We start from the raw sequence: 19,653 nt of genomic DNA on the forward strand, positions 1-19,653 counted from the left end.
TAACTTATCTGCATACCTAAGAAGCGACTACCGAAAGGCTTGTCCTTGTCGATCCTACGTTAGATGAGGTATGGAGCATGGGAGCTCCGCACACACCTTTCCTGGTGACACTATTGTATCCTGTACGCTCGTACATGTACAAACACATCGGGGCGTGCAGGGCCGCAGGAGCTGCACCAGCCAGCAATTCCAAGTGGGCAGCCAGCGACTGGGCCCGGTGCGCAGGAGGACGGATCGAGCGAGACTTGACGGGGCACACGACACCTTCCTGGAGGTGAGGTGATGTCGGGATCGAGCGAGGGCGTGGAGGGTGTGGTCAGGGAAATGAGTCGATGGGCAAAGTCAAGGCGAAAAGCTGGAGGACCCCGGATTGTGCGGTTGATGATCGTCTCTGCGTGGCCGTTGATTGGCGCCCGTGGCCGGACGAGGCTCCCAGTTTGGCTTAGCCGGCCTTGTGTCCCGCCAGCCCACCAAGCGGGGGATTTGCCTGCGCCGGCTGCTTTTAACGCCCTAGGTATGCACAGTAGGTACCTGGAGCTGCCGAGGTTGCTTGTACCTAGGTAGGGTAGTAGCCTATAGGCTTGGGATCGTAGGCTAGTAGGCGGGTACTAGTGGCCCAGTGGTACCTGTAGCTTACCTCCCTACGGACCACCTCCAGGAGGTACTTGTCGGCAGCAGCCTCTAGCTAGACCCGTAGATACCTCGCCCCCCAAACAATTCTAGCTTCAACCTCTCTCGTCTCTTCCGAACCTCTCGCAGCCCACAGTGGTAGTATTCTCTTAGCAACCATCGGTCTCAATTTCGCTCAACAGCGCTGCTCAATTGGCATGTGATGCACTGCCAGCCTCGGTCGAAGAATCTCCTACGCCGTCGCATGTGATGGACAGTCGTGGTGGCCAAACCAGGCTGGTGGCCATCGGACCACACACCGTTTTCGTCGAGCACTGACACTTCGATGCTTCTCTTTTGCCCCATTGGAAAATGTCGCTGAGAGAACGAAGGAAATTGGCGTTGAGGTAGGGAGGAGTCGTAGTCGTCCCCAGATGAAGAAAACTTATCATCTGGGGGAACGTCCAACTACTACTCCCCGCGAGTGTTTTCTGGGTTGGTATCTCTTTCGCTTCCCTTCGTTTGCTAGCCACCTTCGTTCCTCCTTTTTATTTCTCTGAACCACACGGAGTACAGATTCAATCATGACAGACAGCATAGCACCAGAAGATCCCCAGGAGAAGCCAGTGACCGTCGAGGAGGAAAGCCCAGTCCCGGCAGATGGAAGGAAACGAGCAAAGGTCAAGCGCCATTGTGGTCGCTTTTGGTGGATTTACACCATTATCTTCATTGTGGTGGTCCTCGTTGTCGTGCTCCCGATGTATGTATCAGACTCGCCCAAGCTCTGCACTGAAAGACCTTCTAACCGCGCCGGCAGAGTATACGTCGCTTATCCGCACAAGGCTCAGTCTGCCATCAACAAGTCAACACTGCTGGTCACTTCACAGGCGCTGCTTAACCCGGCGCCAGACCACTTTGACCTGGACTTGAACAGTATCTTCTTGTCCAATTCCAGCCTGCACGCGAAACTGGATCCTTTCCTGGCCGACCTCTGCCTCGAGGACTCGGAGATCCCTTTTGCTCAACTTTCTATTCCCGCGATTGAGGCAGCCAACGGTACTCACGAGCACGTCAGCCAAACAGTGCAGATCAAAAACAAAGACCAGTTCTACGACTATGCTCGGACCCAGCTAGCGAGTGAGGAATACACCGTCTACCTGAAGGGCAAGGGTGGGCTGAAGTACGGAGGGCTGCCCAAGACGACTGTCAAGTACAACGACAAGATTGTTCTCAAAGGTGCGCTTTCTGCAGAAGTCCCATCGCATGGATCATGCGCTCTTGCTGACGTTTCACCAGGCCTCAATGGTCTTGAAGGTTTCAATGTGACTGACTTCAACCTCATCATGACCGCACATCCCGACAATTACAACTCCAACGGCACCGTGCTGATTCCGAATCCGTCGGTGACCACGTACGAAATGGGAAACATGACCATGGACATGTACGTGGGGAACGTGTCCATCGGAAACTCGACGCTCGAGAACGTGGTGTTGCGGCCTGGAAACAACAGCATTCCCCTACTCGCGCTCACCAATCAGACGGCCGTCGGTCTGCTGCTCTTCACCAACTACAAATCGGGGATTTTCCCCATCGAAATTGTTAATCGGGGAGTCGTCAGCAACGGCCAGCATCTTCCCTATTACGAGCAACCTCTGCAGGCCAAGAACCTCACGGTCAAACTGAACGTCATTGACGTATTGGAGAGAGCGGGACTTGCGCAGGCTTTGGGAATCAACACCACCAGCTCGGCGAGATGATGAGCCGCCGAGAGCCTGGCATGAGAAAAGGCGACGACAGCCGACCAATCGTGCAAGGCTCCACGTGGAATAGTTTAATCAAAATGCATATTAATCTTTACCTATGAACAAGACGTATATACTGGGGAGAGACCTTGTTCTTCCTCAAGTTCGTTGGTCCACATTCTTCGTTCCTCGTTGAAAGTCCGGATCATTGCGCGTTCGGAATCCTTCCTTTATCGTTAACTCATCTGTCTCATGGTAGACAGCCAGCAAGTAGGGGATTTTTAATTCCCTGGTCCTTTCAAACCAAAGCAGTTCGCATAATACGTGACCGTCGACGACCAATCAGCGAACATACCCTTGATGCCGATCTCGCGGCCCATGACGTCGAGAACCTCGTACATCTGTCCGTCGTAATGCACTACGGGGGCTATTGAAGCGTAATAGTAGTCGTCGTCTGCAGCGACACGCGTCAGGGGCCCGGAGCGCTCAAACGACCACGCGATGATGTCGAGCCCGGCGTTCTTGGCCGTGATGGCATAGTCCGAGGGCACGATGGTGTCGTTGTTTGGACCCCCGACGGCCAGCAAGTAGTTGATGGGCGGGGAGATGATGTTGACACCGCTCGCCTTGAGCGCAGGGAGACGGTTGACTGCGGTAGTGAAGTTGGACGGGTCGTCTCCGTCCTCGTCGAGAAATACCGCCTGGGCCCCCCATTCAGGATACTCGTTCAGCCACAGGTACACGTCGGCGGGCGTGAAGGACTGGGGATACACGCGGGCCGGGTCGATGCCGTGGGCGATGAAAGTGTTGATCATGTCTCGAGCGTACTGGGCCTGCGTGTAGCCGTTGAAAGGCATGGGGACGGCCTTGGGAGGGGTCTTCAGCTCGGGCGTGTAGTTGCGGTAGCCCGGAAGAGAGTCCACGAGCTCAATGTAGCTATCTAGCGACATGACCTGTCCGCACGTGTCGTACAGTTCTGTGCGGAAAAAGGGAACTCCGTGCTGGTAGTCCTCTGGCGTGGTGGCACTGGCGTTGAAGCCGTCCATCTTTCCGCAGAGAGACATGAACTCGTCCTTGGTGATGTCGGCCGTGCAGCATAGGGCCGTGGCATCGTGGGTAGCGTTGGCCGGCGTGAATGGAGTATGACACTTCTTCGCCAGCTCCGGTCTCAAGAGGATATCTGTCGTGGTATGCAAGTCACAGATGTCGTGTCTGCATACTAGTCCGCGGTCGGAGGTGAAGGAGACGTCGCATTCTAGGATTCCAGCACCCATGCGAGCACCAGCCATTGTAGATTCCACCGTTTCCTCGGGGATCATAAGTGTGCCACCACCGCGACTGCAAGACTGTCAGTCAAATGCACTGCGGCGAGCAAACAGCGAGCGCAGACAACAGCTGGTGCCCGACCTGTGATGCCTTGCAGCAAGTACTTACTGGCCTATGCTCCAGGCGGTCACGCCAAACGGCCCGTTCTCACACGATTCAAGTTGGCTCTTGAGAGGGCTCTCGGTCATGTTCTGAATAAGATAGTAAGGGCGAGGACCAAACGAGATGTAGTACTCGTCCGCCGGGTTGTAGGCGAGTTTGGGAGTGTGCACCGGCCATGCGACGGCAAGCTCTGCCGTCAAGGCCATGACAGCCACAGTACTTATTGTCGAGCGCATCGTGGAAAATAATTCTTTCTCTTTCTCACCTGCGCAACTCACCGCCGTGGCTAAAGAAGAAGAAAGACTCGGGCCTGCCGATCAGGCGATGCAACATTTTTGTACCCCAACTCTGAACCGCAGCTCAATGCTGGGTGACGACAAGAGCTTGTAGCTCAAGACACCAAGGCATTAACCCTTACCTGATTCTGCCACCACGTGGAGTGAAAACTGACATACAACAGCGTGGATTGGAGGATCGTGAAGCTGGACAGCAATAGATCCCACCTTGCAAGAGCTTTGTAAGACCTAGAGATAGAGATCCCGTCCGAAGACCTACTGAAGGTAGAGATAGTCTGAGCTTGTCGTATCGGACAAATGAAATTGAAGGATAAGCAACGTGAGCTTGATGTACCTGCATACATGCAGGCGAGGAGCTGCGGTTTCTGGGCAGAGCCATCGACTAGACTTGAAGAGGAGGTTGAAGCCCTGATGAGCTTGTAGCTCGGAGCTTTGTCCCCGGCAAGGCCGGGATGCCCTGGGAGGAGGTTACATTAGGCGCAGTCCGGGCCCAATAGCATCGACGTAGACTCTCTGGCCAAGGCTCCGCGCAGGCCATGGCTCCCTATAGCTGCTTGGCGGCAGCTGAACTTCTGCATCTGATGATGTCGATGGGATGCGTGTGAGATAATGGCGGATCCCGCAGAGAGATGGTTTCTCTCCATCGGCCGAACTCATGCAGAGCATTCGTATATCTGTACGTCCAATCGACTACTCCGAACAAAGCATGTTCCAAGTGCACTCGCACTGGAACATCGATGTGGCATTTCCACGCATACGGAGAATGCCGCTACGCGAAGCATGAAAAGCAGGCCGGTGCTGGTCAGGCGAGGTTGTGGTATGCAAATGTCCATTATCACGTTTCTCCGTACCTAGAGATCACCAGCAGCCGAAGCGGTCAAGGTCTTGAAAGAAATGATCGGATTAGTGGTCGCCCAAGGGCTTCCGCTCAAGAGTATATAGCACTGCAGGAGATGTGTGTGAATTGAAACCAGTTGGTGCTGTGTATGTTACCGCATTTGCAGAGTTTACAATGCTGCGATGGCCCATGAAAACATGCTGCTACTGCGAAACATCCCGCCAGGGCTGTAACGTTCCCGGTTGGTCATATTGGCGCCATAGAGCACGTTCCGCTGTCAGTGCTTCGTCGTAACGTGATACCGCGTGCTCGAACTCCGTATACCAGTCGGGAATATTGAGAAGTCCGTAATGCGCCTTTGTATATTCCCAATATTCCAGATACCATCCGGCAAATTGCCAATCAACTATCGCAACGACCTGGCAGTTGCGCGCGATGAGGTTGCGAGGTGTCAGATCTCCATGAGTGAAGTACGTGTGGTGACGACGGGTGTGGCACCGCAAAACAGATTCACCATAAACTTTTGCACAGTCATCCAGCGGAATGAATATATCCACGGAGAAAGGGATGGAATTCCTCGTTGCTGGTGAAAGGTCCCAATGGGCGGTATCCCACTCGGTAGTCGAGACATCGGCCAAGGTCTGCGGAAGCGACAATCTCTTTATGTGGCGGTTTCAGCATTCGAAGTTGATCAATGTAACCAGCAACCTGCATAACAAGAGCCTTTTTCTCATCAGGCGACAATGCACCACTAGCCCATAGGGCCTGAAGCGTATCCCCTTTAACATATTCCATCTCGACGTAGAAACGTCCATCAACTTGGTAGGTGTGGTATACTTTCGGGACAGGTATGGAGGTGCGTTGTGCAACATATCTCTCGGCTTCAATCTCCGCTGATTCACATGGACCTTTGTTAACACGGCATCCGCTCACTCTCGTCACGCTAGGCCCCAGAGAACCAAAGAATTTCTTGCCGGACCAAAGTCGTGCTTGGAGGTAGAGTAATATGACTTTCTCGGACGTGCGCATGATGGTAATATTCGAGAAGGGACATGACCAGAAGAGGCTGACGATGGCAGCTACAGGTGAAGGGACTTCTGCGTGACGCCGAAAGGTCCTGACAATAACATGCCTCTAAAGCACACTTTCATCTTCGCTATGCGCAAATGAACTGTATGTGTACCTACCTGTTGGTAGCCCTCGATAGCACAAGTATGTCGGCCCGACACCCTTCTTCCCCAGGCGGCAGAACTCGGCGAAAGTATTCGGCGTCGTTCCGAGTCTCTGTCTGAGGAGATCGTGAGCAAACACGTTGGCGGGGACCACGTCTGTACATTGATTCCAGTCGTACAGGGATGTGTGTGACTTTTAACAATCAGTTTCCTTTGTCGGCGTTAATACTTCACCCTATGACTGTTATACGGTGGAGTACTTAGCGACCCCAGTACTACAAAGCTTTCTCCACACGCGGCTACTATCGGTATCCTCGGTCCCGGCGCAGTGTGCGTCGACACTCTCCAGTCAATCCCTCATGTACAACAGCTTAGGTCCCTTGTTGCAAGCAGGTCTTCTTTCAAAGGATCAAATGTGTCCAGATACGTAGTCTCTCTGGAAACCTCAACCATGCCTCCCAAATATACGCCGACGGCCTCCCTTCTGCGCAGTCTAAGCCATGCCCTTCGAGAACAACAACCCCTCTCTTCACGCACTGTACGGGCACGACCAGCAGCAACCTTCACCCATGCTCGGCATGCCCAAGCCATTTCAATCCTACCCACGCTTGTGGACAAGGCCAGTCCAGAATATAAAGAAAACTCAAATCAACTGGCGAGTATAATGACCAAGTATGCGGACTTGCATCAGAAGGTCTCGCAGGGCGGATCACAAAAAGCCCGGGACAAGCACATCCAGCGCGGCAAAATGTTGGCACGAGATCGAGTCACAGCTCTCATAGACCCGGGAACTCCCTTTCTCGAACTCTCTCCTCTAGCAGCACACGAGGTTTACGAGGACCAGGTCCCGGCCGCAGGCATGGTCGCTGGAATCGGCACAGTCGAAGGGGTGACGTGCATGATTGTTGCCAACGACGCAACGGTAAAAGGCGGCACATACTATCCTCTGACTGTGAAGAAACATCTCCGAGCACAAGAGATTGCTCAACAGAACCGACTGCCCTGCATCTACCTCGTCGACTCTGGTGGTGCCAACCTACCCAACCAGGCCAATGTCTTTCCGGACCGCGACCACTTCGGTCGCATCTTCTTCAATCAAGCACGGATGAGCAGCATGGGCATTCCCCAGATTGCCGTCGTCATGGGCCCTTGCACCGCAGGCGGTGCATATGTCCCTGCAATGTGCGACGAGTCCATAATTGTCCAGAACCAAGGTACCATCTTTCTCGCCGGCCCACCTCTCGTCAAAGCAGCAACTGGCGAAGTGGTGTCCGCCGAAGACCTTGGTGGCGGCCAGCTGCACAGCAGTGTCTCGGGTGTGACGGACTACCTCGCTGTTGACGACGCGCACGCCATTGTGCTTGCTCGACGGTCCGTCTCAAATCTGAACTACCCCAAAGACCAGCCTGCGCCGGCCGAGGTTCGGGAGCCGCTCTACGATCCCGAAGAACTGCCTGGCATCGTGGGCACCAATCTGAGAAAGCAAATTCCCATGCACGAGATCATCGCACGTGTCGTGGATGGCAGTGAGTTTGCCGAGTTCAAAAAGGACTACGGGTCCACGCTGATCACCGGCTTTGCACACATCTACGGCTACCAGGTTGGGATCGTGGCGAACAACGGGATTTTGTTTTCCGAGTCATCGCTCAAAGGTGCTCATTTCATCGAGCTGTGCTGCCAGCGCAACATCCCGCTGGTGTTTCTACAGAACATCTCCGGGTTCATGGTCGGCGCCGATGCCGAAAAGGGCGGCATTGCAAAGAACGGGGCCAAGCTCGTCACGGCCGTTGCGTGCGCCGACGTGCCCAAGTTCACCGTCGTAGTCGGGTCGAGTGCCGGCGCCGGCAACTATGGCATGTGCGGCCGCGCCTACAGCCCTCGGTTCCTGTGGATGTGGCCGAACGCAAAGATTGGCGTCATGGGCCCAGACCAGCTCACGGCCGTCATGGAGACGGTAGGCAAGTCTGTCGACCCGGAACTGCGGGACCGGATCGAGCGCGAGAGCGATGCGGCCTTTTCGTCTGCGAGGCTCTGGGACGACGGAGTCATCCCGCCTGCACAAACGAGGCACGTGCTGGGCATGGGTTTGAAAGCTGCACTGGGAGGAAGGACGGAGAAGAGTAGTACCAAGTTCGGCGTTTTCAGGATGTAGGCAGTACGAAGACGAGGATGAGCGCCTGGCTACCAGGTAGGCACCTTAGATACCCAGGTAACGACCGCGGGTGAGAGTGTTGGAGTCTAGATGTATGCATGCTACGAAGCAGATCAACTAAGTTATCTTGTCTTGCGCTCTGTTGTCTGGTCTATGTCCTTGTTTACTTTTTTATATTCCTGTCGTAAGCGTTTCGTGTCGATCCCATTCCATCCCAATCCTTCCCTTCCCTATTTGCAGTTTTTACTTTGCAGTTTTCACTTTGCAGTTTCATTTCCTTTTCTATGTTGATAATCTGTACCGTCCGTGTGGTGTACCTCGAACCCCTGCCCGCCGAATATGCCCATGAAATCGACGTAATGGAGAGAGATGTAGGAACGTGATTGATGAAGTGGTTGGTGGTGGTGTAGTAGATGTTGAGAGGTGGCGAACTGTGGTGATGCATCCCAAGCAACTTGTAGAGAGGTCCTCAACCTAGGTTATGGTAGGTAGGTCCCTTTGGGTGCATTTGGTGGTGATGATATATCAATCAGGTATCTCTTCCCTCCCTCGGTGTTCGCCCCGTACCCGTACGGTACCCAGGCAGATAAGACACCTGCAATATCTCCTTCTCACGAGATCTTTCCGCCTCACTTGACTGCGACAGCCCCTGGGAAAATTGAACGTGCGGAGTATCTTTGCATGACGGGTGACTCCACGACTCATGACTGGCGCAGGCCACAAACCCTGGATCTCATCCTCTAATGGCACCGTGTTCATTCCCGTCCGGTCCGGTCCTGTGTCCAGTCCAATGCACTTCCCTTCATCTCAAGATCACAGAATGACACAACGGTCTCGATTGCGAGATCGCCTTCCGGCCGCCCTCCGATCGTGTCGATTCGGCCTATCTTGTCTCCGAGCGGCGAGCTGCTGATCGTGCTGCAGCTGCTGCAGGTGACCTCGGTTCGTGTCGCGCTGGATGATCTGCGAACAGAGGTTGTGAAAGACCTCGTCGACGTTTGTGCGTCGGCGGGCCGACGTCTCGTAGTACGGCTTTTGGCCCCACGACTGGGCGAGCTGGAACGCGCGGGCGCGCGGGACGACGCGCTCTTCTTCCATGTCGGACTTGTTGCCGACGACCACCAAAGGGATGTCTTCGTCGTCCTTGATGCGGATGATTTGTTCGCGCAGCTCGGCCAACTCGTAAAAGGAATTCATGTTGCAGATCGAAAACACCAGCAAGAACCCCTGGCCTTGTTTCATGTAGAGCTCCCTCATGGCAGTGAATTGCTCGGTTCCCGCGGTGTCAAGTCTGGAAACAGAAAACAAAAGAAGGGCGGGCATCGTTAGTTTCAACTCTCGTCTGGTAGGTAGGTAGGTAGGTTGGTAGGTAGGTAGGTAGGTAGTAAGGTAGGTAGGTAGTAAGGTAGGTAGTAAGGTAGGTAGTAAGGTAGGTAGTGAACCTTGGGGCTATGATAAGAAGACGGGGTTGTACACGGTGGAGAGAAAGACCAGAAGGGCAAAAAAATGACATACATTTCCAGGATGATCTGTCGCCCATCGACATTGATTTGCTTGCGATACGAGTCTTCAATTGTCGGATCATAACTCTCGATCCAAACATTTTGGACAAATTGAGCCGTTAGACAACTTTTGCCGACGCCGCCTGACCAGAACAAAAACAAAACGAAGGGTCAGTTCGGGGTACAACACTAAAGGGGCCTGTTCCCCAAAGAAGCTTTGGTTCTTCGTAGAATCCAGACTTACCTGCACCGAGCACGACAATGTGATATTCACGCCTGTTGGCAATCAAAAACAGGGCATGTTAGTCAGAGGAGAAAGGACAACATAATGAAAGGCGGCGGCAGAGCTTCTCAGGGCTTGCCTGCCTGCTTGATAGCTTGGTTGCTTACTTACCTGGGTTGCAAACTCATGCTTCCGTGTCTCGCGGTCTCTCTCTGTCTCGCTCTCGTACTCGCTCTCGCTCCGCCCAATCACTCGTACAGCCTCTGCGCTCGCCTCCCAGCAACCTCGTTTTTTCCTCGCTCGCAAGAATTGGAAAATTGAACAGTCGGTCGCTATGACGCCTACATCTCAGAACGCGTGTCTGGGCTCCTTCCTTTGATTCTGTTCTTTGCAGCAAGTAAGTTCGCCTTCTGGGAGGGAAATCTTCTTGGCGGGCGTTACGCGGCCTCGAAGGAATATTATATGTATCGTCGTGGCGTAGGCAACAAAGGGTGTCGAGCTCTCAATGCCGGAAGTTTTGAGTTTGCGTGGTGCGATTCCTGTCGAGCGGGAAGCGGTTCGCTACGAAGTCTAGTCCAGTACGGCGTCCGGTCGAGAGTGCGTCGGCTCTTTTTATACGAAAGGGCCCCAGCGCGTTGATGTAAGAAGAACCCGTCAGAGCGCGGGTGACAGCCGATACGGACGGTGACAGGTGGTTTTGACTGGTTTGCCCGCAAAATGCCTGGGCTGAACACCTGGCGCGGCCGACTGTGCGCAAAGCTCTCAGCTTCTCTTGGAAGCGCTGTGGTCGTCTTTCGGTGGATCCAGCAGTCAACAAAGACGTGGATTGTGATAGAAGCGCGGGCGATATGTACTATTCTGGGGGCAAGCAAGCAGCTAAGTCGTTCAATCAGGTGAGGCGTGCCTTTTGCGAACAATCTGGCTGTTTCGTGCCAAGTGGCGCGCGCTCTGGCCTTAGGAATCTCTGGAGATTTGACATGGACCTGGGCAGAAAGCCATATTTGTATCGTAACGGGAATAATAACCTTGTCCTTCGGTCACATCAACTGTTAGCCGATGGATGTGGTTGGTGGGCGAGTTCAACAGTAAGCGAGTCTTTGGGTGTATGGGCGGTAGAAGGACTCGGAACAGGTAAAGAGATGTGACCGTTCGCTTCTTTTTTTTTTTTTGTTTTTTCTGCTCTTTTATCGGCGTACCACCGCGCTGGGAAAGAAAATTTCGAGGCTAGTAAGATGCAGTACAGTGGTAGTGTGTAGATGGGCTTGGAAAGAAGAGTGTACTGTGCAGTAGTCTGGCTTAAGTGGGCGGGAAGAGTCAGAGGTACCGCATCAGCTCATCATCATTGCCATCCTGCATGCAGCGACGATCTGAGTGGCGCCTCATTCTAGGAGCACTTGGGATCACTTGCACGGATACAGATACTCAACAATCACTAGTTAGCAGCTCCATCGGACAGTCTCTTGGGCCCTGAATGTCCCTGCGTGTAACGGACTGACTCCTGAGTTCCCCGCTGCCGGGGAAGTGGAAGCGTCCCATATTCAGCATTAACTTCTTTAGCCGCCTCCTTACCGGGCATTAAAGGGCTAATGAAGCAGTCAGGATCAGAGTGGGCGGCGCGTACAAGCACAGCATCTTAGCCTGGTGAGCCTACAATGCTTTGGACGGACTAGTTCGTGCAGGCTGGCGAAGCTCGCGTGTTTATCAACTTACAATTATCATGCTACGGATCTAGTTCCTCCGGCGGTGTTGTACGGGCACTTGCAAAGTTGTATTGAATCTCGTGCGCTGAGACTGAGACTTAACCCAGGATTGCGCTTTGTCTCCAGACACGTCCGAGTACAAAGATGGACATTGATGCCCAACCCACGTCATGTTCAATTGACGATCTTCGAGGGATCTCGAAGTTACACAGACGACTCAAAGGGCTGTGGCTTTTTATGACAAGTCCTCGTCCTCTGCAAGGTCTGCCCAACAACAAATGCCAATGCTCGTATCCGTCGGTGGCTTGGGCCAAGATCGAAGCCTTCTCCTCGCTCACGGCTGTTGAAGGCGCGAGGAAAAGATCGCCCGTAACGCCACATGGTCGTCCCGTTGTGCTCGGTTCGCAAGTTCGCATGTGTCGTGTAGCGGGTTGTCAATCCCTTTCTGCAGAGTACGAGTATGTTTGACCTCCCGCAATGACGAAAGGGGCTTGAGGTTTCCACGCTTCGAGATCGGCAGGGACCCTTAGTGACCGTCACTTTGCTCGTTGGCTGGACGCGCAGAGTCCGCGGTCGCCCTGGATTGCCCTGGCAGAACGGACGAGAAACGTGGCTGAGGGTATCCTCGTCCTCGCAGGATCTCCATGACGCCGATCGTGTTTCAGGAACAGGAACAACCTCCGGTGATGCGGCAGTCCTGCGAAGAACCCTCCAGAATCGTCATTTTCACTGTTCAGTTGCTCGGGCAGTTCAGACCAGCTGCGTCGTCGGCCCCAGGCGGCTCGTACTCGTATCAGATGAGGATGAGTTTAGGACAATCGAGACCTTGAGCGGTGGAACGAGGAGAGCAAAAGCCTTTGGACACATAACCCTAAGGAAGGGCCCTCTCACCTTATTTCCCTACGGTGCTCTCACGAGCCAAAGTCATAATGAGAAGGGTATTGAGTCAGATACGATCGGAAGTTGATTCGGGATTTGTACTTCGGTAAGCTTTCTGTGCTCACAATACGGAGTACCGTCTTTCTATCTGGTGGTCTGCTCGCATACACCGTGCTAGTCACTTACTACCGCCTCTGTTCATCTAGGAGCCTGCAAGATTTACTCAGTCGCTTCAGCTTCGAATTCGACTAGCTCAACGCCGCTGCCAACGACCTCCCCCTCTCCGTGAACTACCCGCTTCACCGTCATGTCTGAGGCCGGACTCCGAATAACTGTTTCCATCTTCATACTTTCAATGACCAGCAGTGGTTGATCCTTGGTCACGACATCCCCTGGTTTGACCATCACTCTCAAAATCTTGGCGGGCATAGGAGAAAGCAATGAATTTGCCTTCTCCGTCACACCAAGGGCTTTGGCGAGCCACGATGGTTGGCATGGTAACAGACGGAAAGAACCATCAGGAGTGAAAAGATGGATTGCACCACTGGACACAGGACTCGACGGAGCAAATATCACGCGGGATGTGTGACGCGTGTGTGGGAAATAAGTAGTCAGCGTATTCGTAGAAGGGTCAAGGGAGGAAGACACAGTGGTAGCCGTTGTATCGGACGGCTGTTTGAAAAGGAATTGGCCAGGGCTTGTTTGGTGAACCTCAATGGAGTGGACATCAGGACTTTTGCCCGGACCTGGCTCGAAATCTGCGGACTGGAAGTGGAAGTTCCGAGGCTGGAAGTCGGACGTAGTGTTCAGCCATGAAGTCGACGATTGTGCCGACACTGGCAGGACTGTGTTGTTTGTATTGTGGCTCGAATTGTGTAGATACGAGGCTATTGCTGCTTCAGCGAGTACTTCTGGTGTGACTGGGGCTTGCGCAAAGAGCTCCTGTCGATGCTTTTCAATATATCCTGTCTCAACTTTGCCGGAGATGAAGTCTGGAGACCGGCATACTCGTCTGACAAAGTCAATATTTGTTGCTGGTCCTGCCACTTCATAGTCTTGCAAAGCCAGAGCCAATTTACGAAGGGCATCTGTTCGGTTCGGTCCTCGTATGATCAGCTTTGCAATCATCGGGTCATAATGACTGGAGACTATGTCCCCCTCGACGAAGCCGCTATCGATGCGCACATCCTCGGTTTCGATAGGTAGTCGCACATGGATGAGCTTCCCTGAATCCGGAATGAAGCCTTTATCGGGATTTTCTGCATAGATGCGGGCTTCGATGGCATGGCCACGTTGAGAGATTTGCTCCTCGACTTCGGCCTGGGTTAGCGGAAGCGGTCTACCTTCAGCGACCAGGATTTGCCAATGCACGAGATCTTGCCCTGTCACCATTTCTGTGACCGGATGTTCGACCTGAAGCCGGGTATTCATTTCCATAAAGTAGAACTCGCCAGTGTCATTGTCGAAGATAAACTCCACGGTCCCTGCGCCTTCGTATTTGACAGCCAGAGCAGCAGCACGAGCCTTGTTCCAGATGTCTTTGCGAATCACGTCGTCTAGATCTGGCGCCGGCGACTCCTCGAGTATCTTCTGGTGTCTCCGCTGAATGGAACAGTCTCGCTCGCCCAGGGCAACGCAATTTCCGTGCTTGTCGGCAAAGACTTGGACCTCGATGTGTCGCGGTGTCGTAATGTACTTTTCCACCAGAACCTCGTCGTTCCCGAAAGAGTTGCGCGCTTCACTTTTAGCGCTCTCGAGCATATCTGAGAACTCTTGTGCATTCTTTACTATTCTCATGCCTTTGCCGCCTCCCCCCCGCACAGCTTTGATGAGAACGGGATACCCGATTTTGTCGGCCTCCTGTGCGAGTGTGTCTGGGTTCTGATCGCTTCCATGATATCCAGGTACGCATGGCACCCCGGCCGCATTCATTATCTCCTTGCTCCTAGCCTTGTCTCCCATATCTTCGATGGCGCTCGCCGGGGGCCCAATGAACGCGATCCCCTCCTCCGCACATCTGCGGGCAAAGTCGGCATTTTCAGACAAGAAACCATAGCCGGGATGTATAGCCTGGCAGCCTTGTTCTTTGGCTATCGACAAGATCTTCTCTTGATCAAGGTAGGCGGCGGTCGCGCCGAGGTTGAACGAGAATGGGGACGAATGAGCGTGTTGTGATCGAGCATCAGGGTCCGTATAGAGCGTAGTCGTTCGAATGCCGTACTTGGCCGCGGTTCTGTTCACCCTTAGCGCTATCTCGCCTCGATTGGCGATTAGTATGGAGTCAAGCGACTTGGTATTGTGTTGGTGGTCTGCATGTGTTCTTCGAAGTTGGCGGTTGACGTAGGATTGCACGGCTGGCCTCGCCCTCCAAGCAGGGGTCCGTGGCAATCGAAGGTGTGACATGGTCAGACTAGCACTGGAAGCCTTTCACCTTCATGCTGCGGTTCAGACGCGAGGTACAAAGCACCCAGGGAGACAGGTAGATATCTAGGCAGGGAGAGGTGGTTGCAAGCCATGAAGCCCCAGACGCATACCTCGGGAGCCCGGTTAGTGACGGTTAGAGGGGGCCGGGACTGCGTAAACTGCGGAGAAAACAGGCCGCCCCGGCTACGGGTCTTAGCGCTCATGCACTGCCTAAGACGCACGACTCAGGCAGGACTGTGTGCGAATGCTTGCTGCGGGCTTTTGCGCGCGTTTTCGTATGACATTCTGTCCAACACATCTCATTCACGTCACGTCGGGTTGGGAATCTTGAGCAAACCATGGTTGGCCTGTCCTAAGGCTATTCTGAGTTTGATGCTGGGTTTCCATCGCCTTGATTCACAAAAGACGCCGACAGTCAGTCCCTCTACCACCTCGCCGTCCCTCCTCATCACCGTCCTCTTTGCTGCCCCACAGGTGAACATGAGCAGATGAACTCGCCATCATGTCCGACATTGAGGACTATGTACATTCCCCCTACGATGACATCGAGGACATATTGGAGGATGCCGACCCTGCTTTGGAGTTGGCTGACGACCTTGCGGATCATTCCATGCCGAGCCCCGTATATCCAGATGAAATCGCCGGTTATGACATACAGGAGTACTTCAGCGATTGGGATTACTATTCCGACGACTACATGGATGATGATCCGTCATTGTTGAAAACCCACCCACAAGACGGCACCGTCCCGGAACAAGCAACGTCGCAGAAGCCCGGAGCCAAAGCCGAGAAGAGAGGGAAAAAGAGGAAATTGGCGGACCGATTTAATGCGCAGCCGTCCGACGAAGAACTGTTGGTCAGAAACATCCAGGGAACTTTGTGGGCAAAGCCAACATCGCCCCGGACTCCACCATATCGGAAAGAGGATGCCCCAAACGTTGCCCTCATGAAGAATTGGAAGGAGATTTTCGCCATCACGGATAGCGGGTGGGGTCGCGAAAGCGAAAACACAGAAGATGAGTCGTGGGCGAAGGACATGAGTCTGGCAGATATGGGATTGAAGACCGTGCACGGAAAGAGAATGGATCAAAACGATGAAGATGAACCCGGCGGAGACGAGGAAGAGAGTGAATATGAGGAGGTGATGCGGGTGGATGAGAACGAAGAGGGGGATGGTGCGATTGAGACAAAAGATGGTGACGATGTGGAAGTTATCGAGGATATAGAACCAGCGCCAGCAGAGGAACCTGTGGACGATGAGAAACTGCCTCGAAAGCGACGGCGATTGCAATCAGAGTCGGCAACATCGGCAGCCTCAGACTCTGCTCCTGTTAGAAAAGCGGCCACCACACTCAGGAGCGCCGCCCAGCCTCACCCACCCGCCTCGCGGACAGGGGCAAGACTGAAAGAGACAAGACCAATGGCCTCTACCGACACACAACCACCAGAGCATGACAAGGACTCCAGAACAAACGGATCAGCGCCGGCTACGAACAAGAAGAGGAAGGCAACTGAGGAGCCCGAGGAGGCAGGCATGTCGAGATCTACCGCGAGCAGTCGTGCGAAGCGGGTGGCAGCGAATGAGTCCAAGTCGTCTGTTAAGTCGGCGGATAGTTCACGTCGAACGCGACAGTCGAAAAAATGATGTTTCTGTGGCCGACGGATTGGGCGCCCAATGACTTGTCTATTCCACATAATGATTCAGAGCGATGAAGCTACATGTTTGTTACCCGGTAGATGGATACGAGGCAGGAAAGTAAAATTGCTTAGATACAATCGATCCCATTGGAGGCGGCACTTGAAGGCCGAGAGTTGCCCTCGGTCCCATGTAGTCGACTGTTTGCAGCAAGCGACTGTGCAGTAGCGGTAGCAGTATGAACGGTCCATGCTGGTCCGAGCATGTATATCGGGATGTCTCTCGTGTGTATCTAGTTCTGTGCAGTTGGTGTAGGCGTATGTTGGGCCTCCGTATTCGTCTCAATAAGGATGGAGATGCTCGTTCTTGGCGAGCATTGGCCGAGTGGACACTTTCACCGAGACTGAGACTGCGCTCTTCAACAGTCTCTTCCGAGATAGCTTTCATTCACATCTTCCCCCCGTGTGATCGTGGTCTGTCCGGGCTCATCGATTTAACTTTGCTCTGTGCTCCTCGGCCCCTTGCTAGATTGAATCACGCCCGTCCGAAAAAAGCCCCTGTCGCACCATCGTCCTCGACAACTCTCCGGTTCTGGCTGAATAATTCACTCGGGGGTATGTTCATATACACGAATCCACTCTGCACAATGCCATTGTGTCCCCTAGAGGTGGCGAAGGGGCGCTATGTATCCATCATCACTCCTGGCTCTTGGAGAAATTTTCAGAGACACCGCTGACCGAAGCATCTTGCAGACCAACCTCGGTATCAACAGGTCTTGGTTCATGGGGTGTCGAAGATCTTGCTTTGTTTGTTAGCAGAGAGAAGGGAAGAGAGCCAAGATGGCACGCGCTACATCCCCTGGGACGATAGAACGAGGTATTCAGGTCCAGTCCCGCGTCCTCGATCCGACTGACCTTGGGCGTTCAGGCAGTTCCTATCTATCGTCTCCGGACACTCCCTCGACCGCTTTTCCCGAACGACTGATCCGTCCTCTTCCTAAACGATCGATAAAGTCTCGCCTGTCTCAGGAGGCCGCCGAGTCCATTACCTATCCTCCGTCGTTACCCTCGACGACCCTTCCCTCGTATGCTCATTATGGTGAAAATGGAGATTATCCAAATGACAGCAAGGTGTTAGTCCACCATCACAGTGACGGTTACGATCATGACCATGACCATGACCATGACCATGACCACGACTCTGATCACCATGACCATGATTGCCCGCATCATCACCATCATTGCCACCACGATGATTACGACGATGACCTGGACGACCTTGACAGCATAGTGCCCGTCTCTCACTACCTGTCCTCATCCCCGCGCAGTGGACGCCATCCCAGATATTCCAAAGGCAGTATTTCAGGGCCCGATGGTTATGAGGCGTTCGAAAACACAAACAATAAAAAGAAACGAAAAATACCAACCTCCGGCAGCTTAAATCTGCACCACTCGAGCATGACGAATGAGTTTTCGCACATGGGCCTCAACCACGACGGATCCGCCGACGACGCCCATTACAACGTGAAAAACACTAGTGGCAATGCTGGTCTTGGACTCCAGGGCGCTGGTAGAGGGCGTAATGCAAGAAAATTCCCGGGAAGAAACCCATTAGGTGTTTCGGTCAATGGCTCCAATGCCCGATCATTTCCCTCCAAATACGACCAAAGTCTGACGAATAATACCAAAGGTACGTTGGGTCAATCGTTGCGCGGGAATATTCTGGCTGACATTGTCCAAGCCGAGGACACCAAAGATCAAGGGATCATTTCTGCGGCAATTGCAAATGCTACCGCTTTGCTGAGGAAGCCTCTTGGGAAAGGCCAGGAGAATGTGGGCGTTCTCGACCAGCAGGCCAAACAAGCACACTCGACTTCGCAATTCACGTTTACTTGTGAGACAGACGCCAAAGGTGTGACGTTTCCGGAGCAAAGCCTGTACTCGCCAGGATACAATCAGCGCAATATAGCGCCACATGCACCGTCAGGCACATCCTCAAAGAGCGCTCAGACAGCCCAGTCCAGCATGCCGCCAACCAACGCTCCGACAAATTCGACTGCCCCCAATGCGAGTGGTGGCAATGCGCAGGGCAAGAAGCCACGAAGAAGGAAGGGAGATGTGTATGTACTGGCAGCCCGACAGCGGCGGCTTCAGCAAGAGTACAACAATCTCCAACATCCTCCCGCGCCAGAGGACATCTGGATATGCGAGTTCTGCGAATACGAGAGCATTTTCGGAGAGCCGCCACATGCTCTAATCCGGCAGTATGAGATCAAGGATCGAAAAGAACGACGACGATTGGCAGAGAAGAGGCGGCTATTGGAAAAGGCAAAGCTGAAGGGGAGAAAAGGGCATCGGAAGCTGAAGAAATCATCCCAAACTCATCAGCCGACTCCTCCAGAAGAGCCTTTGCCCGAATTCGCAGACAATCATCTGGATCAACTTGTGGACGATGGTTTGGATGATACGTACGACGATCCAGTACCGGTGCAAGCTCCAGCCGCATCAGCAAACACCAAACAGCCTGGAATGGGAGGAGCAAACGCCAACAGTGACAAAGCCGGCGGAACAGGAGGCGGCGGAGGAGGGATACGATGACATTGGGCTGCTTTCAGTCTGTGTCCGTATTCCGTTTCTTCGCATTCCTGGGTCGTTTCTCTTTTGGTTTCGTTGGCTTTGTGGATCTACATTGGTTCTCCTGGTTGTCTGTTGTAGTTTCTTTTGCGCTACTTTCCCTTTTCCCCCAATAACCCCTTTAGCATAGCTTGCATATACTCCTCTCAAAAAATAATGATATCGTCACAGATACCTCTTAAGCATATGGAAACTGATCTCGTCTCGTTCCTGTGTGTATTTATTTGCGTGTCTGTCAGGATACGAGAGTAGCACATTAGGTTTGCGTCGAAATATTCCCAAACAGTACCTAGAATCAGGATCGAGGGTGAATCAAAGAGCCCAAGATTAATTACCTAGGTACTATTTATTGTATGTTACGTATGAGCAAAGACAGTTAGGTGAGCACACTCCAGAAAATCACGGTCTACCAAGATGTA

General features: G+C 53.3%; 8 protein-coding genes across 8 annotated transcripts; 4 read left to right on the forward strand and 4 right to left on the reverse strand.

Annotated features, from left to right (window-relative positions):
• Positions 1 to 1,193: 1,193 nt before the first annotated feature.
• On the forward strand, positions 1,194 to 2,366 carry PV08_03764 (uncharacterized protein; the record flags this gene model as incomplete). Its single annotated transcript, XM_016378115.1, has 3 exons — positions 1,194 to 1,369; positions 1,427 to 1,845; positions 1,906 to 2,366. 3 exons carry the CDS (start codon positions 1,194 to 1,196, stop codon positions 2,364 to 2,366), a joined length of 1,056 nt encoding a protein of 351 aa, XP_016236792.1.
• A 266-nt stretch (positions 2,367 to 2,632) lies between these two features.
• On the reverse strand, positions 2,633 to 4,015 carry PV08_03765 (uncharacterized protein; the record flags this gene model as incomplete). Its single annotated transcript, XM_016378116.1, has 2 exons — positions 2,633 to 3,689; positions 3,786 to 4,015. The coding sequence occupies 2 exons, from the start codon at positions 4,013 to 4,015 to the stop codon at positions 2,633 to 2,635; spliced, it is 1,287 nt and encodes a 428-aa protein (XP_016236793.1).
• Positions 4,016 to 5,444: 1,429 nt separating this feature from the next.
• On the reverse strand, positions 5,445 to 5,942 carry PV08_03766 (uncharacterized protein; the record flags this gene model as incomplete). The annotated part of the gene is made up of 1 exon (XM_016378117.1): positions 5,445 to 5,942. One exon carries the CDS (start codon positions 5,940 to 5,942, stop codon positions 5,445 to 5,447), a length of 498 nt encoding a protein of 165 aa, XP_016236794.1.
• A 594-nt stretch (positions 5,943 to 6,536) lies between these two features.
• On the forward strand, positions 6,537 to 8,237 carry PV08_03767 (uncharacterized protein; the record flags this gene model as incomplete). Its single annotated transcript, XM_016378118.1, has 1 exon — positions 6,537 to 8,237. The coding sequence occupies one exon, from the start codon at positions 6,537 to 6,539 to the stop codon at positions 8,235 to 8,237; it is 1,701 nt and encodes a 566-aa protein (XP_016236795.1).
• Positions 8,238 to 9,050: 813 nt separating this feature from the next.
• PV08_03768 (uncharacterized protein) lies at positions 9,051 to 10,150 on the reverse strand (the record flags this gene model as incomplete). The annotated part of the gene is made up of 4 exons (XM_016378119.1): positions 9,051 to 9,528; positions 9,753 to 9,882; positions 9,984 to 10,015; positions 10,134 to 10,150. 4 exons carry the CDS (start codon positions 10,148 to 10,150, stop codon positions 9,051 to 9,053), a joined length of 657 nt encoding a protein of 218 aa, XP_016236796.1.
• Positions 10,151 to 12,760: 2,610 nt separating this feature from the next.
• Positions 12,761 to 14,944, reverse strand: PV08_03769 (uncharacterized protein; the record flags this gene model as incomplete). Its single annotated transcript, XM_016378120.1, has 1 exon — positions 12,761 to 14,944. The coding sequence occupies one exon, from the start codon at positions 14,942 to 14,944 to the stop codon at positions 12,761 to 12,763; it is 2,184 nt and encodes a 727-aa protein (XP_016236797.1).
• Positions 14,945 to 15,467: 523 nt separating this feature from the next.
• Positions 15,468 to 16,610, forward strand: PV08_03770 (uncharacterized protein; the record flags this gene model as incomplete). Its single annotated transcript, XM_016378121.1, has 1 exon — positions 15,468 to 16,610. One exon carries the CDS (start codon positions 15,468 to 15,470, stop codon positions 16,608 to 16,610), a length of 1,143 nt encoding a protein of 380 aa, XP_016236798.1.
• Positions 16,611 to 17,440: 830 nt separating this feature from the next.
• Positions 17,441 to 19,198, forward strand: PV08_03771 (uncharacterized protein; the record flags this gene model as incomplete). Its single annotated transcript, XM_016378122.1, has 2 exons — positions 17,441 to 18,290; positions 18,342 to 19,198. 2 exons carry the CDS (start codon positions 17,441 to 17,443, stop codon positions 19,196 to 19,198), a joined length of 1,707 nt encoding a protein of 568 aa, XP_016236799.1.
• Between the last annotated feature and the right edge of the window lie 455 nt (positions 19,199 to 19,653).

Source organism: Exophiala spinifera (assembly GCF_000836115.1).
Source record: "Exophiala spinifera strain CBS 89968 unplaced genomic scaffold supercont1.3, whole genome shotgun sequence".
Lineage (NCBI taxonomy): Eukaryota > Fungi > Ascomycota > Eurotiomycetes > Chaetothyriales > Herpotrichiellaceae > Exophiala > Exophiala spinifera.